Genomic DNA, 27094 nt, shown 5'->3' with positions numbered 1-27094 from the left:
TCTTATTTGTAGGCTTATTAGCTATGCCTTTTTTGTTTTGTTTTTGTAGTGATTGTTTTATGGTTCATAATATATATCTTATTGTCAACTATTCTCACTTTGTACAATACTGTGTTTACTAAAATTTGTGCATATAAGAATCTTTTCACTTTGCATGATTTTTTGGTAACAGTTACTTTGGCATTGAAGGTCACAGTGTTGATGTGCCCAAGTTTCAGTTAACACAGTACCATGCAAAGTAAGGACTATTTACTTATCACTTCGCATATGGTATAAAAATCTTATACTTCCTTTTCCATTTCCCCTCTACTAGCTTGGCCTTTTGTGCTACTGTTGTGATTCATGTTATTTCTACTTTTGTTGTTTCCACAATATGTTATGATTTTTACTTTAAACAGTATGATTTAAAAATAAGAAAAATATTTATTTATCCACATTTACCAATTTTTGTAAATGTTCATTCCTTTGTGTATAGATTCAGATTTTTATCTGGTATCATTCTTTTTGCCTAAAGAACTTCTTTAATATTTTTGTAGTGTCAGTCTGCTGATGATGAATCAATTCTTTCTGGCTCTGTGAACTAAGGGGATTGTTCTGCCTGCTCACTTTGGGCAATTCTTTTTCCAGCCTTAGGTAGTTTCCTCGCAGGCCTGCACTGATCAGTACTCAACTGAAGACTTGAGGAGGTTGCTTCTATAAATCTCTGAAGCTTTCTGTTTATACAGCTTTCTCCTCATTGTTACTCTGCTCTGCAAATTTTAGCTGACTTGATCCCCCAAAGCTCCCAACTCCTTTTCTACTCAGGCTGACTCCCAGGCTCCACCTAAGTTTCCTGTGTCTGTACTGTCACTTGGAAGCTTTCCAGGCAATAAGATGGGGCAGTCAGAGGGTATATGTTGTTCTCCTCCCTTTCCCCAGGGATCACTGCTCCATGCTGCCTGTAGTCCAGTGTCTGTAACCATTGTTTTCTGTATTTATTTTTTCTTTTTAGTTGTTTAAGGTGGGAGGATAAATCCAGTCCATGTTACTCTGCCCTTACTGAAAGCAGACCTCTATCCATCTATCATATTTTTATGAACAAAATTTTTCTTAGTTATAGTAAACATATAATTTTTGTATACGTTTTTCACTTAACAGTGTGTTAATAGCATTTTCATGTTCTCCATACTATGAATAGTTTTGAGTTAGAAGTATATGAATGCATACAATATTTAGCCCTATGTTGATAATTAGGTTATTTTAGTTTTTCACTATTAAAGCATCTGATGTTCTAAAAGTTCCCAATATCTTGATCATAGTGCTTCTGATATGGAAGATATATTGACTGAATCAGAAATTAAATTGGATGGTGTCAGACAAAAGATACTCCAGGTAGCCCAAGAGCTATCGGGGGAAGATATGCATCAGTTCCATCGAGCCATTACTACAGGTAAGTCTAGGTTTGTTTCGGGGTAATATATATTTTAAATAGTGTGCTACATGATTAACATGTGAGTTGCATGAATTTTAAGTGACACCTGATGAAATAATAAAACTGGCTTTTAAAGAGCTGCAACTTTGTAGTAATATAGAAGTAATCCAAAAGCAAGTTGGCTTTATTTTTTTTTTTAACAGTGTAGTGATGGTCATTGATTGATTTTAATAAAGTATTTGAGAACACAGATTTAATAGGATCAACTTTATTCTTGAGTATGTAGGATGTGTTCAGACAGGGCACATCTCAGTGGTGGCTCACGCCTGTAATCCCAGCACTTTGGAAGGCCAAGGCGGGTGGATCACCAGGTCAGGAGTTCGAGACCAGCCTGGCCAAGATGATGAAACCCCGACTCAACTAAAAAATACAAAACTTAGCCAGGTGCGGTGGCAGGTGCCTGTAATCCCAGCTACTCCGGAGGCTGAGGCAGGAGAATCACTTGAACCCAGGAGGTGAAGGTTGCAGTGAGCCAAGATCGCACCACTGCACTCCAGCCTGGGTGTCAGCGCAAGACTCCGTCTCAAAAAAAAAAAAAAATTTGAGGGTGTACTGGATCTTGATGGTTATCATTATTTTCAAATAAATTGAATAAATATATAAAGTACTTGGTTCTTTCCTCTTCCTTCTTTTTCTAATGTGGGTTCATTGATAGGACAGATGCTAGATAATTCAGATACAGGTTCAGTATCCCTTATCTAAAATGCTTGGGAACAGAAGTGTTTCAGATTTTGAGTGTTGAAATATTCACAGTTTACTGCTCTAGCATCTCTAATCCAGAAACCTGAAATGCTCCAATGAGCATTTCTTTTGAGCATGACCTTTGAGCATCGTGTCAGCACTCAAAATGTTTTGAATTTTGGGCCATTTCGGATTTAGGATTTTTAGATTAGGAATGCTCAATATCAGTACCTTAAGATTTGCAGGAAGACTGGGAAATGAGTTTATGTGGTATCTGCTTAATACGAATACCCAGTTTTAGCCTAAACGTTTATAATTTCAGCACTTGTTTTTTCAGAAATGTTGATATGTCTTCTAATATGGGTAAGAGAAAGTACCAGCATACATTAGTTAAAACTGAGGGTGCATTGTTGGAAACTGAAGTGTGAAACACTTCTGTGAGGAGTTATTATAACATATTACCAAATGAAATACAGTCTGCCATCATAATTTATTAATATCAGGGGTTTATTTGATTTTTTAATAATAGCACACACAATAAAGATGACTTCATGAATTTAGTTTGTTGTAAAGTGGCACAACCTGTAAAGTGTGACAGATTTGGCTGGAGTGGGAGAGAGGATCAGAAGTACTGGTGGGAAGAAGGGTGAAGTAAAAGGTAAATCAAGCTTGGCAGAAAACATGAGAATATCTTTATAATAGTAGCTGTGACCATACTACAGATAGATTCATAGCAGGAAAATATTTCAGACAGAGTAGTCCTGCTATACCTAAGTTAGGTATGCATGTGTAATCTTGAGGGCTACTGGGTGATAGTGTTGGTGGTGGTGGGGGACCAAATTAGGTCTCTTAGTTTCTGGAAAGTGCTTGAACTGAAGCAGCAGTACAGTCTAAATGCCTGTATTAAACAGAAATCCAATTCTACAGCTTTTCCTAAGTATCCTATTAACCTGAATGACTCAAGGCAAGAGTTTGAATAACTTCCATAATCTTTATCGTTCTATCACATCATCATGTAGTATGCCTATCTTGCAAAAATTCATGACAGTTAAAGTAATAAAAGCTGATCACAGTAGTTCTCACTTTGGACTTCAGTCTGCGTAAAACTTGTATTTTAATAAAAATTCACATATTTTCCCCACAATGTTGGTGCCTCGTGTGAAAACGTTTTTCATGTTTAAACTTCTCAATTCCTTATTAGTGCATGATTAGGCTCTACTAATTGTGACAACATCAAGTTCCCCAAATATCTGTGGGACATATGGGACATTTCAGATTTGCTGTATTTGGTCCAGTAGTTCTATTTTGTATGTCCTCGTGCATCCGTGAAGTATAAAGATAAAGAGTTTAAATAAGGGCCAAGACCATATAGATAAATAAGGGCCAAGACCGTATAGCAACCTAGAAAGCTATACATTGTCTTGTAGAACAGAGAAATGGAGAGAAAAAGGTGAAAGGGAAATATTCAGTAGAGTATTTCCTAATTCAGGAAGGAAGTGCTGTACTCTTGGAAAGATAGGACATTAATAAAATGGGAATGATCGATCTTCAGGTTTTCCTACTTCACTGTATCATTGAGGATTATTATAAGCACAGTGGTCTCTTTTAGGCCTTCGTTTATGATTTGTAAGTTTCCTTTGAAGATAACTTACTCATGGATTAAAATAATGAAGGATTTTCTATATCTTTTCTGTAAAAAGTCTTTAAAATGAAGTTCTTCGAATTGAAGCAATAAAGATGTTTTTTCTTAAAGTTAAGGAATAAAGCAGTCAAGTAAAGAGGTGTCTAGGACCGAAAATTTTGCTGACAGATATTTTATTTGATAAAATAAGGTTATTTATAATTGGATTAGCATTAACAATATAATGCTTATGAATAGCTTGCTGCTTGTAATTGTTAAATGCTTGTTTTGGTATTACTCCAAATAGTTGTTCTTTTGACTTGAAGATAAAACAATTCTGGCAATGAACTAAAGGAGTTCTGTGCTTTTCCTCATTAAGAATAGTGCTAATGGCACGCAGAGCATTTCCCTAAGGGATACTTGTGTGAGCTCAAACATTGAGTATCCTAATAATTGAACAACAACAAAACGTCAGGTCTGTTTTCTACACATTTCTTATCAGAGTAGATTACAGATTGTCCCAAGGGATGGTTAAACAAATGAACAAATAATTAGCTATTTGAAATAAGTCACTTAAAAAAAAAATTGTGTCCTGTCATTTTTTTTTCCCTCTTGTTGAAAAATTAACAGTTTAGGGGAAATGTCCTCCATTTCAAAGAAAAAGTACATGTTTTTTTCTTAAGTTTAGTTTATATCACTGATAATGATGAGAATTGTCATTTTTTGAGACATTTCGGTACACAAAACTAAGTTTATATCCTAATTAATATTTTAATTCTTTTATCCAAGAATGTGAATGATGGGTAAAGTGGATCTTTTGGGCCAGTTAAGATATGTTTTTAGCCACTATTCTTTATATTCACAATCTCATAGGTTTTTGCAATACCTCTAAATCATAGATTTTTTACCACTTCACAAGCGGGGAGATTGAGGCTCACAAGTGATGCTCAGGGTCATAAGCTAGCATGTGGTCCCATTGGTTTCTTCCCACATGGATTTCATTTACCTCTTGACTTTACAAGCTAACTCCTAGGAAAGGCTTTATTTTACTTACCCCAAATACTGAGGTTTTCGTCATACACCCAGCACACACTGTGGCCCTTTTTTCATAGCACTTCTCAACTTCTAATGTGTAATCTCTTTATATATTATATTTCTTCATTATCTCTCTTTCCCTTACTAGAATGTAGACTCTATAAATCTCTACAAAGATTTCATTCCTGTTTTTCACTTTATATATACCAGACACCTAATAAGTCTCCATAAATATAAATGTTGAAAGAATGAAGAACAAAACTAATTTTAAAAGGCTTTTTGTTGTTGTTGTTCAGCCATATGCTTTATCTGATGATTTGCTTTCACGAGTTTATGTTTTACTGTTTTTTGTTTCTTCCAAAAGAACGCAAGTTTCCAGGACCTATTTCTTACACATACTAGCAGGAATAGGATCAATATTAATGTTTAGGGAAGTTCCAAAGCTACTATAGCAGTACAGAGAAATTCTGTGTAGGTTCAGCATATTGGCAAAATTGTGAGTGCCCACTGGAAAAATGAACTATGACGTGAATCTCTGTAAGCTTTTGGAGAAACAGTAGGAAGAGTGTAGTGGATGGAATAATATAGCTAAAAATTGAATTTATCTGTTAATGAGTGAGATTAAGAGGGAAGTACCAGAGATGTTGGTTAGTTAAGGTAAAGCTAAGTGCAGAAACAGATTAATAAACTGTGACGTTGCAGTGGCATAACAAAATAGAAATCGTTATCTTTCTCTCTTGAAGACCAGGCTTTGTGGTGGTAGTTTGAGTGTGCTCTGCCCACTTATTCACAGATTCATGCTGTCTGGGGCTCTGCTGTTACCAGTACATGATTTCTAAGATGAGCCAGGGCATCAACATAGAGCTGACAGGTTGTGGAAAAGGGAGGAGTGTGGGATGGTGCCTGAGGATTTTATGCACCAGCCCTGGAAGTGGCATGGAGCACTTCCTGCCCACATTTTGTTGGCTAGTCACATGGCCACACCAGCTTTAAGGAAGAATGGGAAATACGGTCTCTGTGTGTGCCAAGGAAAACAAAATGTTTGATGAATAGTTAATTTTTCTCTGCCTGATACGGTAATTTGATGTTCTTTTGGTGTAATAGAAAATTCAGGTATATGCCTGTTGATTGATTTAACATTTTTTTCTGAATAGATTTTTCTTTTGTTTGAAAGCATTCATTTGTCTGTTCGAAAGTGATTTTATAACTGGTGAGAAGACTTCTAGTTCTACTACCTAATTTTGTAAATGAGGTGAGTGATAGTATTGGAATTGGAATCTGACTTGTTTTATCTACTTTGATAGACTTTCTGCTAGACTATTATCCATCTCTGATAGCTAGTGTCTAGTGCTTTAAACTGTTTTATCTAAAGCCAAAGGCTTTTTCTTTTTCTTTTTTTTTTTTTTCAGACAGAGTCTCGCTCTGTCGCCCAGGCTGGAGTGCAGTGGTGTGATCTTGGCTCACTGCAAGCTCCGCCTCTCAAGTTCATGCCATTCTCCTGCCTCAGCCTCCCAAGTAGCTGGGACTACAGGCGCCCGCCACCACACCTGGCTAATTTTTTGTATTTTTAGTAGAGACGGGGTTTCACTGTGTTAGCCAGGATGGTCTCCATCTCCTGACCTCGTGATCCGCCTGCCTCGGCCTCCCAAAGTGCTGGGATTACAGGCGTAAGCCACCACGCCCAGCCACCAAAGGCTTTTTCTTGAAGATCTCTTTTCTTGAAGATTCTATATCTTGTTAAAGACATTCATCATCCTTAATTTTACCTATACATGTAATTACATAAATTATGCAATTTTTTTTTTTTTTTTTTTTTTTTTTGAGACAGTCTCGCTCTGTTGCCCAGGCTAGAGTGCAGTGGTGCGATTAATCTCGGCTCACTGCAACCTCCGCCTCCCGGGTTCAAGCAGTTCTCTGCTTCAGCCTCCCGAGTAGCTGGGATTACAGGCGCACACCACCATGCCCTGCTAATTTTTGTATTTTTAGTAGAGATGGGGTTTCACCGTCTTGGCCAGGCTGGTCTTGAGCTGCTGACTTTGATCCAACCACCTTGACCTCCCAAAGTGCTGGGATTAACAGGCGTGAGCCACCGCACTGGGCCAAATTACTTAATTTATGTAATGTAATTATGTAAAATAGAAACAGTTTAGGGTTGCATGTAAATGTCAGATGACTCATTAGGCATTTTTTGGTGACCTGTTTCAATCACAATTTAGTAAGTGTATATTTCATACTGTGAACTTTTGTGATGACTACTATGACCATGAGAAAATCTGTCTATAGACATTTTCTGGGTTATGAAAACTTGGCTTGTAAATACTCTTTATAGATAAATGTCTGATATACGCTACTTGGACTGTCCAAATGTATGATGGTCTTTTAGTCTAATTTCTCTTTTCATCTCTGAGTATTCCCATTCTGTTTCTGAAATCTTGTTTCAGAAGGTTATTCTTTTGACCTGAGGTCTGTCTGCCAGTTGATAAAGGTAGGGCTAAATAGGCAACATGGAGAAGAAGAGACAATATCTTACTCAGTTTTGGACATATTGCATCAAGTCAGAGAGATCCTTATTCCTTGACTTAATCTTATCTTAATTTATCATGGCTTAGTAGGATAAAAATAGTGTTCTGTTAACATAGTTTGCTAGTACTTCTTTTTTTGTTGTTGTTGTTTTTTTTTTTTTTTTTTTTTTTTTTTGAGACAGTCTTTCTGTCACCCAGGCTGGATTACAGTGGCATGATCTGGGCTCACTGCAACCTCCCATCTCCGAGGTTCAAGTGATTCTTGTGCCTCAGCCTCCCGAGTAGCTGGGATTACAGGCAAATGCCACCATGCCCAGCTAATTTTTGTATTTTTAGTAGAGTTGGGTTTCACCATGTTGACCAGGCTGGTCTCAAACTCCTGACCTCAACTGATCCACCCACATTGGCCTCCCAAAGTGCTGGGGATTACAGGCGTGAGCCACTGTGCCCAGCCAATTTGCTGTTACTTCTTAGCAAACCAAAAAGTATTTGAGAATCGTAGTACATATTGACTTAGGATAACATTTTAGAAGAATAATAGCCCCTTTTAATTGTAAGCTAATAAAAGGGAAAAGAAATCCAAAGAACAAAAAACCATTGCTTGCTTGCCTTTTTTTTTTTGGAGACAGAGTCTCACTTTGTCGCCCAGGCTGGAGTGCAGTGGCACGGTCTCGGCTCACTGCAAGCTCCGCCTCCCGGGTTCATGCCATTCTCCTGCCTCAGCTTCCTGAGTAGCTGGGACTACAGGCGCCCGCTACCACACCTGGCTAATTTTTTGTATTTTTAGTAGAGACGAGGTTTCACCCTATTAGGATGGTCTCAATCTCCGTGATCCACCCGCCTTGGCCTCCCAAAGTGCTGGGATTACAGGCGTGAGCCACCGTGCCTCGCCACCGTTGCTTTCTTTAAAGACATTATAAAATATTGTCTAACAAAAATTAATGGCAGTAATTCTTATTTTATTCTTCTCATAGTTTAATTTAGTAAACAGATACAAAGGGCCCTTATACCAGACACTGATACATTATTCTATATAAACCCTACTATGTAAACAGATGCCTGCACTTTACAGATGAGAAAATTGGAATACAGTAAAATGAGTAAACTTACCTCAGTTCACACTGCTTGCAAGAGACTGAATTAGCTTTAGAACCTAGGACATCCTCTCTTCAAGTCTCTGCTTTCTGTTTTGCTATTATCATATTTTATTCAGTGGGAAGCTAAAGGCAGAGAGGTGAGGCAGCTGTAGTGGTCCTTCTTGGTGTGAAATGAATAGGGCCTTAAGTTTGGTGTTAGCAGTGGGAATAGAGACGAATGGGCGTGTTTTTAGAAGACAGTTTATTTTTAAAAAACATAAAGGGAATAGTCTAGGGATGCCTTTAGGTTTCTGGTTTGGCCAACTGGATGAATAGGAATGTTATTTGTTAAGAGGAGAAAACAGGAAGGTGGAATGGGTTTTGGAAAAATTAATTGGAAATCTTAGGACGTACAGGTTGCTGCCTAGGAGGCAATTTGATACGTAGGTCTAGAGAACTCAGGATGCATCTGCAGTTATAGCCTTGGAGTCATGAGCTCATAAATTGTAGTTAATTTTAAAGACGTGGATAAGATTGTCTAAGGAGAGTGTAGAGTGAGAATAAAACCAAGGCTGGGAACCTTAACTAAAGGAAATACAATATAATATTTAAGGGAGTAATATCCCTGAATAATCAAGACCTGAGAATGGGATCCAGAGCTTAAGCCTTGTATGACAGGACAGCCCCCTCTTCCCAGATGGGTATAGAGGTAGGGAATTGAGAAAATTCTTGCTCAGTCACTTCCATTTTCGTGTCATGTGCTGAGAAAAGGGGATGTGGTGGGGAAATGGTATGGAATTGATGCGAGACTGGAGATTTAAGAATGACTCTGATGGCTCATGCCTGTAATCCCAGCACTTTGGGAGGCTGAGGTGGGCGGATCACCCCTGAGGTCAGGAGTTCGAGACCAGCCTGACCAAAGTGGTGAAACCCCGTGTCTACTAAAAATACAAAAACTAGCTGGGCATGGTGGCGTGCACCTGAGGCAGGAGAATTGCTTGAACCCAGGAGGCGGAGGTTGCAATGAGCCGAGATTGCACCACTGCACTCCAGCCTGGGAGACAGAGCAAGACTCCGTCCCCGCCCCCAGCCAAAAAGAAAAATAAAAGAATGACTGTGAGTGTAATGGGGATGGGAACTTAACCAGGAATATTTAATAGTTACTGTTAATCATTTTTGAAAGTTTACCTGACCAATAAATATAATCCTTTCTGTATAGCAATAGGAATGAATAAGGCAGAAAGTTAGATTAATTCATGGTTTGGGTCATGCTCATTATTTGGCAGCAGGATGACAGTGGGAGAAGTAGGAAAAGATAAGCAGCCTGATGCATTATTGTGGCCATGTTTGTTGTTAAAATAGAAATACATACTTCTGTGTTCGTTGGTAAGTAGTATATTGTCAACTGTGATGAGTAGTAAAATTAATAATACAAATTTCAGCGCATGTGGTTTATCTCAGAAGCCAAAGGTGCACTGATTCCAAGATACTGTATTAGTTTACTAGGCCTGCCATAATAAAATACCACAGACTGGGTGGCTTAAACAGAAATTTATTGTCTTGCAGTTCTGGAGGCCTCAAGTCTGAGATCAGGGTGTTGGCAAGTTTGATTTCCCCTGAGGCCTCTTTCCATGACACGCAGATGACTATCTTTTCCCTGGGTCTTCACATGGCCTTGTGCACACGTGCACACATATCTCTGTTGTCTCTGTGTGTCCTAATCTTTCCTTATATCACCAGTCATATTCAGTAAAAGTACACCTCAATGGCCTAATTTTAACTTAATCCCCTCTTTAAAGACCTTATCTCCAAATACACTCACATTCTTAGGTACCAGAGGTTAGGGCTTCAACATATGATCAACATATTTGGGGCAGCCCAGTTCAGTCCATAACAGATACTTTTTGGTTTGTGCACTGCAGCTAGAGGATGAGCTACAAATGTTACTCTGGAGTGGAGGGACTGGGGAGTTGCCTTTAAGTCCAGGGGTGGGTGGGGGTTTTATGTTGTGCAGCAGAGCTGTGGACTTCTTTTGTAAACCCCCAAAAAGAGGTGCCTTAAGGGGAGAAGCAAATAGTGTCTGATGACTACTGGGAACCAGGGATATAAACAGATATTTCATGCAGAGCATATTCTCTCGGGCTGCATTTATAATCTCAGGTGGGTTCAGGAAGCATTGCTTTATTTGAGGCATGGCCCCCTGGTGGAAAGAGAAGTGGCTGTCTCTGCACATAAGGGAAAAAGTCTGGGGGAAGAGAGCCTTATTGATAACCATCACAGGACAGCAGGCATCCCAGCAAGTGAGAACACAGATTTTCTTTCTTTTCTTCTTCCTTCCTTCCTTCCTTTTCCTCTTCTACTCCTTTCATCCCCTATTGTTTGGGGGAGAGAGTATGATGAAAGAGGAACAGAGACTAAAGGAATGGTCAGGGGAATTGGAAGCTGAGAATGGGGGCAGGCCTGTGTGAATCCCCTACATTGGCAGGAACCCACTTGCCTGATAACTGTCATTTTAATGGAGGAGGTCATAGGAAGAGTTTGATGATACTTTGCATATCAAATCGTGGCTCGGACAAGGGAAGTCAAAAGCCCTTTCCAACAGCATCTAAAGAATTAAGAAATGATTTGAGAATTATTGGAATGATTTGAGGAATAATTTGTTACATTTTATATCACTTGGTAAGCAGTTCTATAATATAGTTTAGTGTATGAAGAAAATAAAAATATATTTAAAATTTGGGGTTTATATTTATTTATATAGTACTTTATATTCCTGTTAAAATATCTTGAATATTACTCCAAGGGACAAGGTAGTTGAAAGTGCAGATGAGTTATTTAAGTGGTTTTTATAAGGATTAAGCAAGATAGGAAGAGAATGTGGTCCTTTGGTATTAGGAAAGTCAATTTTAGAAGATCCCCAGATTGGTCTTAAGTTTTCTAGTCTGTGAGGTCTCCTTATAAGAGATAAGACTTGCTCAGTGAGGTGAAGTAGAAAGCCATAGACTTTGCCGTCAGACCTGGGCTTTTATGTTTTAATATTCCGTATCTCTGTAACCTTGGAACAAAGCGTACAACCTATTTGAATTTCAGCTTTCTTTCCTTCAGCATGAGAACATTAATAGCTACCTCCTGGATTTTTTGGAAATTAAATAAAATACATTTATGGAAAGCATTTCTTATTTTGTTTGGCATATAACCATTAACAAATGTTCATTCCTGACCTTTCTTGAATTTAGCAAAATTAATCTGTAATACTGTACTAAATTTTAACATTTATTTTCATTTTGGATAAAAACTCAGTGGTGGTACCAATTTGCTCAATACTCGTTCTTCAGTGCTGATGTAAAAACCCTGCTTAGGGCTGGAAGTGGTAGCTCATACCTGTAATCCCAGCACTTTGGGAAGTCATGGTGGGAGGATCACTTGAGACCAGTCTGTGCAACTTAGCAAAACCCTGTCTCTACAAAAAAGTAAAAAAAAAAAAAAAAAAAAAGATATAAATAAAAATAAAAAAACCATTAGCTAGGCATAGTTGCTTGCTCCTGTAGTCCTATTTACTGGGGAGGCTAAGGCATGTGGATCGCTTGAACCAAGGAGTTTGAGGCTGCAGTGAGCCACGATTGTGCCACTGCACTCCAGCCTGTGTGACAGAGCAAGACCATGTCTCTTTTTAAAAAAAGAAAGACCCATTCCGGGCGCGGTGGCTTACGCCTCTAATCCCAGCACTTTGGGAGGCCGAGGTGGGCGAATCACCTGAGGTCGGGAGTTCGAGACCAGCCTAGACAACATGATGAAACCCCGTCTACAAAAATTAGCTGGGTGCGGCAGCAGGCACTTATAATCCCAGCTACTCGGGAGGCTGAGGCAGGAGAGAGAATCACTTGAACCCAGGTGGCGGAGGTTGCAGTGAGCCAATATCGTGCCACTGCACTCCATCCTGGGCAACAGAGCCAGATTGTCTCAGAAAAAAAACCAAAACAAACAAACCCTACTCAGACAAAATCCAAATTAGTGGAATTCTGTTTAGAGTTTACTGTTGGTAGTATAAGCACACATACTTTACAAAGCTGAGGCACATAGATATATTTATTTTCAGTGTGCACTTCTTATATTTGAAAGTAGATTTTTAGCAGAGTGGCCTGTGAATCCAAAATAAGTCTGATTTCATTTTAACATTTCAGTGATATGATTTGGTGACGCTAACTTGTTTTAAAAATTCCTGTGGTACTCAGAGAAATAGTTACAAGTGCAATTTTTAAAAATTGAGACATTACATACCACATAATTAACCCTTTTAAATTGAATAATTCATTTGTTTTTACTATTTTCACAAGGTTATGTACTTATCACTGTCTAATACTAGAACATTTTATCACGCTCAAAAGAAACCTACCTATTAGCAGTCATTCCCCATTCCCCCTTCTCCTAATACCAGGGTTAGCCCCTGGTCACCACTAATCTACTTTCTGTCTCTATGGATTTGTCTATTCTGGATATCATATAAATTGAATCAAACCATATATGGCCTCTTGCGTCTGGTTTCTTTGAGCATGTTTTCAGAGTTCAGCTATGTCAGCATGTATCTGTATTTCATTCCTTTTTAATAACTGAATTATAGTCTTTTATGGATATACCGTATTTTGTTAATCTGTCATCAGTTGGACTTTTGGGTTGTTTCCACTTTTTGGCCTTTGTGAATAATAACTGCTGTTAATATTTGCCTACAAGTCTTTGTGTGAATATATGCTTTCAGCTCTTTTGGGTGTATATACCTAGGAGCGGAATTGCCAAATCATATATTAAACAATATCTGAAAAAGCATTAAAAACCAAGAAACAAAGTTGAGTCATGTGAGGTTCAAATTTATAATGAAACCTCTGTCATATCTGTTTGCTTTTATATATAGTTTTTGATGGAGATTTGGACTGGATGTATATTGCTTAAATATTAAAGGAATATGTAAAAATAATCAGAAGCCTTTAACTGGGTTTCCCTGTTATATGTTCTAATAGGAGAACAAGGAAAAAAATAACAATTTACATAATAGCAACCTACAGACTTCTATCTTACTGGCAGCTGATTCTGTAAATAATTCTAATTGGATTTCATCCAAGGCAAAGACAGAAGGGGAAGGCATTGTTTGACGGAATATGGCAGTACGTTGAAAATTTTCACCTTGGGGATTATTCACTGAAAATAGCGGATGTCTTTTTTATCAGGTTGAAACATAACTTGTTTAAACATCCTCTTACCTACATGTGACCAAAAATGCTTTTCAGTGTTTTGGGCCAGATGTCCTTGAACTTTCTCCACGTTATAGCATGAAACCTAATTTCTTTCTTTTTTTTTTTGAGATGGAGTTTTGCTCTTGTTGCCCAGGGTGGAGTGCAATGGCGAGATCTCGGCTCACCACAACCTCCGCCTCCCGTGTTCAAGTGATTCTCCTGCCTCAGCCTCCCGAGTAGCTGGGATTACAGGCATGTGCCACCACGCCCAGCTAATTTTGTATTTTTAGTAGAGACAAGGTTTCTCCATGTTGGTCAGGCTGGTCTCGAACTCCTGACCTCAGGTGATCCACCCACCTCGGCCTCCCAAAGTGCTGGGATTACAGGCGTGAGCCACCACACCTGGCCCATGAAACCTAATTTCTATGGAGCAAAAATGGCCATCTCATCTCTGAAGTAACTTTTGTTAACACATTTCAAGGACAACTTATATAATGACTAGATATACTTGAAAATTAAATATCTGACACTCACCCACATTTAATAGAGATTGACACCAAAGATAAAGTTTAAGAACTCTTATTCCATATTCTCTCTTTTCCTTTTTAAAAAATCAGGACCCCAAATTCTGCCCTTCATCAGTTTGAACGCTAATCTTTTAGAAAGTATTTTAAATTAAGTACAACTAAATAGTTCTGAATAATTGAATACCAAATTTTAAAATATTTTTGTTTGTTGAGGCACTTACAGTTTCATAGACCTTGGTGAGGAGAAACAGATTATTAGAAGGAATTTACGGGAAACAGTTGAGTCTCTTGTACATATGAGTATCTTTGGGAGAGGGCCAAGGAGCAAAGTCGTCTGGGCATTGTCCCCACCCTCAGAGTTCTAGGGTGCAAAATAGGTAATCAGACAGCTGTTTGTAATCTAAAACTGACTGAAACATTTAATTGAAATACAGGTTTTATATAGTGAGAATGAAGAGACGAGTGCCGCCTTGATTGGGGTGTATTAAAACATTTAAACTGTTGTAGGTAGAGAAAGATGTGAGAGAAGGCTTCATAGTCACAGAATGGCGTGGAATCATGAAAGTATATAGTGTGTTTGGAAGACTACAGAATAAGGTTAAGCAAAACATGGAGAAAAGCTGAACCAGGAATTTAGTGTGGAAAAATGTTGAGAAAAATGGGTATGTTTTATATGGAGATGACTGTCAAGAAGCAGGTAAGGTGGGAAGGGCGTGAGCTTTTGAATTCTAGGAACTTTCACTATTTACTGTGTGACCTGGCTGAATTTCTTAACTTCTCTATGCCTCAATTTGTTCATTAAGGATAGTAATACAGTCACATAAGGTTATAGTGAGCATTAAAAAGACAGATGTAAAGTTCCAGATCCATACTCTTACATGTAGTAGACATTCAAGACTTAGTAAACTACTATTTTATTTTTAAAAAGTTTGTTGAGGGCCTCTGGGTGATACCCCTAAATAATTGAAAGCAGGGACTTGAACAGGTATGAATAGTCATGTTTACAGCAGCGTTACTCACAAAAGCCAAAAGGTGGAAGTGACTCAATTGTCGTCTATAGATGAGTGAATAAACAAAATGTGGTATATGCATACAACAGAATATTATTCAGCCTTAAACAGGAAATTCTGACATATGTTACAATGTGGATGAAGCTTGAAGACATTATGCAAAGGGAAATAAGCCAATCACAAAAGGGCAAATACCGTATTTGTTACTTACATGAGGTACCTAGAGTAGTCAAAATCACAGAGACAAGAAAGTAGAATGGTGGTTGGCAGGAGCTGAGGGGAGGAGGGATGGGGAGTTAGATTAAGAAATGCTAGGTCCAGAGTTTCATTTTGGAAAGATTAATACAAGAATTCTGGAGATGAATGGTAATAATGGTTGTACAACATTATGAGTGTATTTAATACGCTAAACTGTACACTTAAAAATGGCTAAGCTCGTAAATGTTATGTTTGTTTTACCACAATTAAAAAACGGAGAAAAAATAAAATGAAACAGCTAATTTTTAAAAAAATCAAGCGAATTCTAACCACTTCAGTTCTTTAAGCAAGATGCCATAATTCATTTTGTTGGGAGCAAATATTGCTTACTGTATTGCAGTATTTGGCTTACAGAGATGATTGGAGTAAAAGCACATCTTAGAGTTTGCTCCTGCTCAAGGAAAGACTGAAATTCCTGTTTTCCTAGGTCCTCTGTGATAATTAAGGATTTTGTCCCAGGGTGGATGTCCGTTTGTTGAATAGAGTCCTTAAGGAGTTTTTGGACATGCAAGAGTAGAAATGGAGCTAAGTTGAGGGGAGGAACCAAAGAGCCTTGGATAACGAAAGATGAGTAATTTTAAATTTCATAGTTCCACAATGGAAGAGGGGAAAGAAAAGCAATAGGCAATCAAAAAGCAAAGTAGTATTTTTAAAACTACTCCTGCTTCTGAATGAATGTTATTGAACAAAGATGACAATTACGGAGACAATTATGTGGTAAAATATCATGCATTTGTCAATGGAAAAAAAAAGTTTGTTCACCTTCATTAGTTGTAAAAAGTTGTTTTGTCCGTGAGTCAATTCAAAACATGGAAAATGGTTTTAGTGAATTTATTTTTAAAAATAATTTGTAATTAGTAAAATCAACTAGGTACAACTAAATTTCAGCCCTGGGCCTCAGTTGTCAAAGTACTAGATGCCATGATCTCTATGGTACTTTTAAAATTTGAAATATTTTGAACTATTCTTCCACTGAAATATGAAAAAAAAAAAGTACTTGAATGAAACTAAACTATATGGCAGCCAAACAGAAATGCTATTTGTTTCTGCAACAAGGCACTGCTGAATGATACAGAATATTAGTAGTATGTTGTTGCTTAAAGTGTTGTGGTCTTACCAACAGCTACATATGAAGTAATACTAAATTTAACAAATAGGATAAACAGTGTTACATTGGGCGGGGTGGAGAGAATAACAGCCCCGTTTCCATGTAATGCTGTTTATCCTATTTGTTGAATTTAATATTATTCAAGGCTCAGGAAAATATGTGTGTATTGCCTTCAACTGACGTAGTTTTAGTTTTTATACTGTCTCCCTCCCTACCTATTGCCATGTCTTAAGACAGGCACCTTGCCAGTTGTGTTTGATTCTGACCATTTAAAGCAGTGCTATTTTTTGCTCAACATGCATACAGATAGATGTTTATGTACCCAACTTGGAAATGCAAGCCTTTGTGAGTTATGACTTAACTATAGCGTGAATTGAGGCTGATAATGTAAGTGGGGGTGAGATTAAACATGGTCTTATAAGCCACGTTAGTGGTTTTGCCCTCTATTCTGAGCGCCATGGGAAGCTATTTGGGCTTTAAACTGGGGAGTGATGTGGTCGTTACATATTAAAAAGACAAACAGTCTGCAGTGTGAGAATGGATGTGAAGAGGTCAAGAATAGATGGGGAGAGACCAGGACATGCTTAGAATTGGCAAAACTTGAGACAACCGGGTTTGGAAGGAAGATAGTGAGTTCATTGTTGAAAGTGTTGATTTTGAGGTATCTTTGATAAGGATGTCAGATATTCATTTGGATGTGTGTGCCTGTTGGCCAGAGATGTGAAGTTTAAGGGCAGCAAGCTTATTTGAAACCAAGTATAGATGAACTGGAGGGAACCTAGGACTGCTAGAGGCAGAGACTTAAGAAGACATGACTAGAGAGGTAGAAAAGTGGGAAATCAGGAGATGATGCTGTCAAAGGAATCAAAGGAAAACTTGTTTAAAGAGGGGAAGTGGCACAAAATGCTGAATGCTGCTGAGATGAAGATGGAAATAATGTCCATTAGTCTTATTTATTATGGTAATCTTAGCAAGAACTATTTTGTTTTAGAGATGTACCCAAACTAGATTGAAGTAGGTTGAGAGGTGTGAGATGAAGTTACTGAGGAAATGATGTAGCCAGCTACTTCAAGAAACTTAGCTCCGAGGAGGAGGAGACGGAGCAATAGTTGAGAGGAAATGTAGGGTTCATGGATAGGACAGAACTGAGGGTGTTTCAGTATTTCTGTAAGATTCAGTATAGAATAAAGTGGGAACACCTAGTACGTTAAAGGGAGAATTCATGTGAAGCTCCCAGTTGGTACTGAATCTTGATCTGAACCTAATACAGTGACTAGTCACAGAAAATGGAACACCTTCTCTAGGCAATAGGGCTGAAGGAGAAGTAATACCATTATTTATTTTCCTAATTCCCTGTTGTATTCATCAGGGTCCAAACAGGAAGCAGAAATTAGACGGTAATATGAACAGGGAAAGTTAAATACAACATACAGACTTATTAACCATATAGGGGATTATAAGAGTAAAAGAGAACTCTAAAGAGTACTGGAATCTCAGATGGAGTGAGCGGCCACTACCCCTAGGGCGGAGGCAGAGCACCCAAGGAAGTAAATTTGGCAGAACCCAACCCTCACCCTTCACAGGATGAGGTCCACACCATGCTGGAGTGGGTGAGCATGTCCCATCGGCTGGCAGAGACGTTTGCTGAGCTGTTGTGCTGATGGACTCTCTGGGAAGCTGTCCATGGGGAAGTGCCATGGAAAGGAATTCCCTGCCCAAGGAGGTGGCTTAATGGGAAGCCACTCTCTGGAGTACAAAAGAAGCTGTCCCCAGGCAGGTGCTATGTGCTGTTGGCCACCTTGAAGTGCTGGCTGCCCCACACTCAGGGCTGTGAAGAGGGGCACAGCAGAACCAGGCAGAGAGCTCTTTCTTTTACAGTTCTTTGAGCACCTAGCACCCTGTACCGACAAAGCTTAATATATTGCCAGCTGGCATAGGAGACATGCTTTAAGCATCCACCTCCTTTTTCTGAAATAATGGAACTAAGAGACAAAAATTGACAAGTGATACACCTATTACTGGTCTTTTAACTTAAAAAAATTTTTTTTTTGCTGTAGTGACAAGCATCCTTGTATGTAAATCTTTGTGCATATCTTCTTGTTTAGCTCATAAGAGGCTAACCACATTAGAGCATAGAGATACAATTATGCATCTTTACGTTTTGCTGTTTGCTTTTGTGTGCATGAAGTATCTTTAGAAGGAAATGAGAAATAGAGATTTTCTTTAGGGGGGGAACTGGGTGGTGTCACCTAGTCATAAAACTAATTCATAAAATTAAACATTTAATTAAAAATATTTTTAATTATAAATATAAATGACATCATCTGTTTTGTTAAACTTAACCTTGTTAATGTTTAATTTCTCAGAACATTATGGTTTGTTAAATTGTCCCTTCTGACCTATATTTGGGCATCATTTGCAGCTCAGAATGAGTCAGGATATTTTCATTTAGTCAAGTTTCTTCTTAGTGCTATCAAAACCAGGGTCACCCATTTTCCATTGTATCCTGGACCTTTGCCTGGCATTTGATGTGATGATACTACAGCTGTTAGCCTTCCCAACACTGTTGCTGCCAGACCGGAAGTGTAGTGTCAGGTGGGGGAGACTTGTAAGTAGCAGGCAGGACTCTGTCATAAAAAATGTTAGAGAACTTAAATATCCTGTTAAGTTCTGAGTTTTCTTTGCATAATCAGAAGTGTATTCTCTTGCTATTTTTACAGCAAACCCTTAAAAAGTTTCTTAAACTAACAATAATGATAATTAAGAAATGCTTTTTCCCTGTATCACCTTTTAGATTAAGACATAAAATAATATTGAAAATATTGGCTATGGAATGTAGTGTTTTGTTTTTTTTTTTGAGACGGAGTCTTGCTCTTTTGCCCAGGCTGGAGTGCAGTGGCACAATCTCGGCTCATTGCAAGCTCCGCCTCCCGGGTTCACGCTATTCTCCTGCCTCAGCCTCCCAAGTAGCTGGGACTACAGGTACCCGCCACCATGCCCAGCTAATTTTTCGTAGAGACGGGATTTCACCGTGTTAGCCAGGATGGTCTTGATCTCCTGACCTCATGATCCGCCGGCCTTGGCGTCCCAAAGTGCTGGGATTACAGGTGTGAGCCACCGGCGCCCGGCCAGAAAGTAGTTGTTTTAAATTTTTTTTTTTTGAGACGGAGTCTCGCTCTTTCACCCAGGCTGGAGTGCAGTGGCGCGATCTCGGCTCACTGTAGGCTCTGCCCCCCGGGGTTCACGCCATTCTCCTGTCTCAGCCTCCCGCGTAGCTGGGACTACAGGCGCCTGCCACCTCGCCCGGCTAATTTTTTGTATTTTTAGTAGAGACGGGGTTTCACCGTGTTAGCCAGGATGGTCTCGATCTCCTGACCTCGTGATCCGCCCGCCTCGGCCTCCCAAAGTGCTGGGATTACAGGCGTGAGCCACCGCGCCCGGCCAAGTAGTTGTTTTAAAACACTTGGAAAAGTATAGTACTGTAGACGTGTAACAAAATTGCACTTGTGCCCTTTACATTTATATAAACATTTTTAAAAGTATTTAAGTTACATTTTGATCTTTACCAAAATTTACTCTTCAATTCAAGGGTTGTTTCTATCTTGTACAAAATTGTATTGCGTAGCTCTTTTTTTTTTTAAACTTAAACTACCATAGCAGAAAGGAATTATCTAGTCTTAGATCCATTTTGAACTATGAAGAGAGAAATGGTATTTTGACACTTTTACATACATTACTTAAAGTGATTTTGCCTATTAAAACTTTAAGAAAAATCCAAATGATTTTTTTTTTTTTTTTTTTTTTTTTGAGACGAGTCTCGCTCTGCCACCCAGGCTGCAGTGCGGTGGCACAATCTCGGCTCACTGCAAGCTCCGCCTCCTGGGTTCACGCCATTCTCCTGCCTCAGCCTCCTGAGTAGCTGGGACTACAGGTGCCCGCCACCACGCCTGGCTAAGTTTTTTGTTTTTAGTAGAGATGGTTTCACTGTGTTAGCCAGGATGGTCTGGATCTCCTGACCTCGTGATCCACCCACCTTGGCCTCCCAAAGTGCTGGGATTACAGGCGTGAGTCATCGCGAACGGCCCAAATGATTCTTAATTTTATGTCTCATTTGTTTCAGTCATTGCTTCATTACCTAGCAAAATAAAAATTAATTTGTATAATTTTTATTAAAGCCTATCAAAATTTATGGAATAGGCTTTTCTTTTCCTTTTTTTTTTTTCTTGAGACGAAGTCTCGCTCTTGTCCCCCAGGCTGGAGTGCAATGGCGCAATCTCGACTCACTGCAACCTTCAGCTCCTGGGTTCAAGTGATTCTCCTGCCTCAGCCTCCCGAGTAGCTGGGATTATGGGCTCCTGCCACCACCCCCAGCTAATTTTTTTTGTATTTTTAGTAGAGATGGGGTTTCGCTATGTTGGCCAGGATGGTCTCGAACTCCTGACCTCAGGTGATCCACCCACCTCGGCCTCCCAAAGTGCTGGGATTACAGGCGTGAGCCACCGCGCCTGGTCAGAATAGGCTTTTCTTAAATCCTTATTACTTAAACTCTTAAAAAATTTTTTTTTCTGGCTAGGCACAGTGGCCCAGAGATTACAGGCGCCCGCCACCATGTCCCGCTAATTTTTGTATTTTTAGTAGAGTTGGGGTTTTGCTATGTTGGCCAGGCTGGTCTCCAACTCCTGACCTGAAGTGATCCACCCACCTTGGCCTTTTAAAGTGCTGGGATTACAGGCGTGAGCCACCGCGCCTGGCCCCCAGGCCATTCTTTCTATTCTAAGTACCTGGTCTAGTACTGGCATTATAGTAGGCATCCATTAAGCTTTTTTTTTTTTGAGCTAGATGGTGATCAATTTGAAGTTTTTTATTATGACATTCTTACTAATTAAGTGCTTATTCTTGGTAATTTTCTTTGTTGCGTTTTCAGGACTACAGGAATATGTAGAAGCTGTCTCTTTTCAACACTTCATCAAAACACGATCATTAATTAGTATGGATGAAATTAATAAACAATTGATATTTACGACTGAAGACAATGGGAAAGAAAATAAAACTGTGAGAATTTAAAATTTGTTTCACATTTATTGTATAATTTATGTAACAGTATGATGATTCTGGTAGATTTACTGGCTTATGCCAAGATTGAGATGGGAATGTTCTTTCTGAAGTATGGTTTTGTAGAGTCTCAACTAGGAAATGGTCTTTTTAAATGTTTCAGTTAGTGGATAGAACAAGAACAACTCTGGGCATATTGGGAAAGTAATGCTCTTCACCTACAGCATTATGGAGTGCTTACTGTAAGTCCTCTTTTGGTTTTACACTCTATTTTTCACGTGCCCTTTGTAAGCACTGTCTTATTCAATCCTTTTATTAACCGTATGTGGTAAGCATTATTACTCTCATTTTACAGAGAAAGAAACAGGCTTTTAGAGAGGTTAAGTAACTTACCAGAAGCCACACAACTAAAAAGTGTGGCAGAGCTAAGATTTGAAGTTAGGTATTTTGAATCCAAGCCTGTGCCCTTGTCCACTCTGCCAGTGCTTCTCACAGTGTGCTACAGGGATCCCTTGGATCAGGTACCTACCTCAAAGGGTTGTTTTAAAGGATTTAACTTAAAGGTTATTAATTAGGCAATATACAGCAGCACCTGACACGTAATATACATTATATACAGCACCTGACATGGAAGTGCTGAGTAGTTTGCCATTATAGTTTTTATATAGTGAGAGCTGTTGATCATTTACTCAATTCATAATGCTTGTATCTGAAATTTATGTAGCTTTTCTGAATTAAGAAAAAAACTTTGCAGTTTGACTTTTAAACAAATACTATTTTTTTCCTTCTGAGTTTCAAGATATAACATTCAGGCAGTAAGGTAAGCTGTATTGACTATTTGATACTTTCTGAGATACCAGTACACTTAAAGATAAAATTAAATATTTTTAAATTTTTCTTTATTTTTTGTCTTTTTAAAATTATTTTTAAAAACACCATATATTCAGGGTAGGTAGGCAGGAGATGGAAGACACTGTAGAAATAATATTTTCTTGAATATCAACTAAAATTAATACAAATGAGACTAATTTGGCATGACAGGTATAACTTACTTTAAGGAAGCCATGTATTAACTTTTTAAATTTTATGAAGTGTATTAAGGAGGAAATTTATTTTGAGAAGTAAAATTTCTTTATATTTTTTATTCATATAGTGTAGACTGAATTACACAAAGAAGTAAAGTAGGCCTATTTGACCCTGCTTCTCACATGATATTAGGGAAGTTACCACACTTTCCTTTAAAGTTCTCTGTGTATCAAAATGAAAATATTGGAGAAAAGGCCAGAAAATGGAGAGTCAAAGTACTGTTTTCAGGACTTAGGTACTAGATTATTTTAAGATTATGGGGCTATAATATTCATATACACGTTTCAAATAGTTTAAGACTGTGTTCATAAATAAGTTTTAGTGCTAAAGATGCTTGGTGCTGAAATTTCTGGGAATTTGATTGGGAAAGGTATTTTGCTCTGACTTGCCTGTTGAGAATATTGTCAAAACTATTTAATTTTTATTTTAAAAAGTTTTGTGAAAAATTCCAAACATGCAGAAAAATAGAATGGAAACAATAGTGCCACTAACTAGCTATCATATTCCCGTAGCTCAACATCATATTACCTGTGATGTTTCTCGGACCCCATTTCTTATGCTAAATGATGAGGACGTTGCACCAGATGGTCTCTGCAGAGTCCAAACAATGTTAGGATTCATGTATTAGATACATAGCAAAGAGTGATCTTAATAAAGCTATCTCCCTCGTCTCAGCTTATATTTATGTAACTTCCTTTAAACTTTACTCAAAATAATTATCTCATTAGTTCCTCAAATGGACAATTCTTACCTGTACGCCTTTGTAGGTCCCACTACCTGAAATGTCCTTTGATGTAACTGCAACTTCACCTACCCTTTTATACATACAGGCTTTTAATAACAATTTAGGCATTGTCTCTACCAGAAAGAATTCAGTAGAGGGAAATTGATGTGGAGAGAGATTTCATGATGATAGTAATCATGATAGCAGCTAGCATTTGTTGAATATTTACTTTGTGTTGGGCATTATGCCAAGAACTTGGTAAATGTTATTTAACCCTTAAAATAAACCTCTGAGGTAGGTACTGTTATCCCATTTTACAGATGAGGAAACTGAGGTTTAGAGAGATGAAATAACTTGCCCAAGGGCATACACCTTATGAAGCAAGGTCCTGGAAGAGGTGGGAGGAGATGGGTCAAGGTCATTTGGAAGAGTTAACCTCAAACAAGAGGAGGGACAACTCATCATCTGAGACTGGAGGATAGAAGGTAAAGATGGGTGTGGATATAATTTTTTTTTTTTTTTGGTAGGGATAAAGGCAGTTGCAAGAAATTGTGCTAGGTAAGCTGGCAAATGACCAGGTCACTGAAATTGGGCAAGATTGTCTACTGAAAGTGAAGAGGTTTGGGATTTGAGTAGAGCACTGAAGAGAGTGGTGAAAGGATTGAAATTGTGTTTGAAGAGGCTGGAAAGAGAACCATCTAATGATAAGTAAAAGGATTGCAGAGTAATTTGTAGCGGTACAGACCCTGCAGTTGTGATTACCATTTTTTTTTAACTCAGTGAGTGGTACTCAGCCACCTGAATAAAGGACTAATGAGTAGATTTTAGTATTGATTGAGGATTCTGTTTTTGATGGGTAGGTGCAGTAGAAAATATAGCAGTCTAAGGGAATTGAGGATGCAGTGAGAGAATAATAAATCGTGATGGTCAGGGCTGAGTAGGGAAAGACAAGAAGCCAGAAAAAGACTGAGCTTCTTAGGAAAACATTAATGGATCACAAACTTGGAGGGCCGTATGGTTTTTCATTTAAGTAAGTAAGTGTCGTGCAATAAAGTTACCAAGCCTAGTTTAAGAATATTTTTATTTTGTACGTCAAGTGGAGTTGGAAATAGTTGGTTTCATAATGATATATTTCAAAAGTATCTTGAAGTCATCTGGTTCAATTCACTACCCAGGGCACAGATTCCTCCTTTAACATCCCAAATGGTTATTAAGCAAAATAGATGTATTTTATTTAGAAAAAATTAGTATGACTGATTTGCTATTGATTTTGTACTTCTATCATAAATGTGATACATGCTATATTCACTCTTTTTCACAGTGTTCTTTCTTGTGTGTGTGTGTGTGTGTGTTTTTTTTACCAGCCTTCCTCTGATGCACAGGATAAGCAGTTTGGTACTTGGAGACTGAGAGTCACACCTGTCGATTACCTTCTGGGAGTAGCTGACTTAACTGGAGAATTGATGCGGATGTGTATTAACAGTGTGGGGAATGGGGACATTGACACCCCCTTTGAAGTGAGCCAGTTTTTACGTCAGGTTTATGATGGGTTTTCATTCATTGGCAACACTGGACCTTACGAGGTGTCTAAGAAGCTGTATACCTTGAAACAAAGTTTGGCCAAAGTGGAGAATGCTTGTTATGCCTTGAAAGTCAGAGGGTCAGAAATTCCAAAACATATGTTGGCAGATGTGTTTTCAGTTAAAACAGAAATGATAGATCAAGAAGAGGGCATTTCTTAGAATCTAACATTACTCAGTTACTAATTCTTTTGAGAACTCCTAAGAGACCAATTTGTAAGACTTATTTAGTATTTCATTTAACTTTATTGTGGCTTTTACATAGAAACATAATCAGTTATACTTGTTTTAAATTGTATACAAGCTGTACATAAAATTAGCCAAATGAATCATTTCTTATATCTTATTCATGAAAGTTTGCATACAGATGTTTGCATATATGCCTTTTTGAATTTTTGCTGGTTAACCTTTATCATTTATCTTTGTAATGTGAACATGCTTCAGAGTGTACTTTTTGCCATAAACCTATGTTAATTTACTTTTTCTGAAGTTTGGAGTGATAATTTTTAGTGGAAGCAATTTGTAATTTAAGTTGGTGATTTTATTATATATAGGAAAGATTTTTTAGTTAAACTTCTGGACTTGAGCGTCCTGTTTAAATTTCTTGTTAATATTGTGCCAATCCTCAAAAATAGGCTTATTCCATGGAACAAGAATTAAAAATGAATAAGCTATCACTATATAATTTAAATACAAGTTTAGGCTAGGTGTGGTGGCTCACGCCTATAATCCCAGCACTTTGGGAGGCCGAGGTAGGCAGATCACGAGGTCAAGAGATCAAGACCAGCCTGACCAACATGGCAAAACCTCACCTCTACTAAAAATACAAAAATTAGCTGGATGTGGTGGCACGTACCTGTAATCCCAGCTACTTGGGAGGCTGAGGCAGGAGAATCGCTTGAACCCAGGAGGCAGAGGTTGCAGTGAGCCGAGATTGCGCCACTGCACTCCAGCCTGGGTAACAGAGCAAGACTCCATCTCAAAAAAGAAAAGAAAAAAAAAGTACAAGTTTATAAAGTATTATAGTGAAAAATTCACATTCTGGCTGATTTTAGGCCATTTAAAATTTATATAAAACAACCTTCCATAAAAATTTGACAGGTGCCCAGATGTTACTTTCTCCATTTATTTTTTGTTTTTTTTTAATCACAGAAGGTCTGATAGAGAATTGGAGCTAAATTATAATATTTTTGTTGGTAAAGTTGAATTATATACTTGTACATACAATGGAAATGCTTTTAGTAGTGATTATTTAGCAATTTTTGTTTTTGTTATATTAGGCATGTTTGGAGGCTTTCCTATTCTAGCATTTAAATTTAAATTTTATTAAAATTAAATAATTTAAATCTAGCGTTTAAATTTAAATAATTTAAGTCTAGCATTTACATTTAAATAATTATAATGAAGTTTTGAAATACTAAGTTAATCCAGACCTTTAGTTGTCCCGTGGTGTGAATAAAGTTGCCAAAGAAAATGTATTATGAACAATTCAGCAATAAGACAATTGTCAACACAGTGGAGAATAACAATGGTAATCGTTAGTAATATTTAGAATTGGAATTTGCCTACTAAAATAGTTATAGATGATTACTTGTGATGTGAAACTGAATTGAGCATGACAACCAGACATTTCCAGTTGGTTTTGTAAGTTTTGAGAATCTAGATACTGGGTTTTATTTTTTGAAAGATTAGCTCTGTTTGTAAGGGCTGATTCCTTGAAAATGTAATTTTCCAGAAAAACACCTAAAGAAAATAAAACATGGACATGCCTAGTAAATTCTGTTTTTTTGTTTGTGTTAGTGATGGTGGGCTTTTTGGTTTCCCAACTCACCTGTAGTCAACTCACTACAGGTGAGTTGGTGCCATTGCTACTGATATATCTCCACAGTTCATGTCATACTAGTACTGTGGGTGTTATGCCAACTCTGAGTGTCTCACTTTTAAAAATGCTTACTATGATGGCATCATGTGTGGTAACAGTTTTCATCTTTAATAGAAAAAGAAACTGGTTCTAGGTCATATGGTAAGTTGCTGACAAAATTCTGAAAGAATATTGGGTTCTTTCATAAATAATTTCCGGCATGTATTCACATCAGTGAACTTTTTAATTTTTTTAGA

The 27094-nt window shown here is 38.0% G+C and overlaps 1 protein-coding gene across 2 annotated transcripts in view; it reads left to right on the top strand.

Annotated features, from left to right (window-relative positions):
* Nucleotides 1-26753, top strand: part of TSNAX (translin associated factor X) — a 39748-nt gene extending 12995 nt beyond the window's left edge. The window contains exons 4-7 of one of the 2 annotated variants that reach the window (XR_004030071.1): nt 1299-1429; nt 21459-21586; nt 23717-23881; nt 24761-24844. Coding sequence is in view for 1 of the 2 variants with exons in the window: in XM_003267262.4 (XP_003267310.1) it covers nt 1299-1429; nt 21459-21586; nt 24761-25138 (637 nt within the window). In the remaining variant the exon portion in view is untranslated. Of the gene's footprint in view, nt 1-1298; nt 1430-21458; nt 21587-23716; nt 23882-24760 lie in introns of both variants that reach the window. The other variant, XM_003267262.4, reaches the window with a different exon arrangement.
* Nucleotides 26754-27094: the final 341 nt, after the last annotated feature.

Source organism: Nomascus leucogenys, chromosome 5 (assembly GCF_006542625.1).
Source record: "Nomascus leucogenys isolate Asia chromosome 5, Asia_NLE_v1, whole genome shotgun sequence".
Lineage (NCBI taxonomy): Eukaryota > Metazoa > Chordata > Mammalia > Primates > Hylobatidae > Nomascus > Nomascus leucogenys.
Note: the sequence above shows the minus strand (reverse complement) of the source record. Positions and strands in the feature narration are given on the sequence as shown.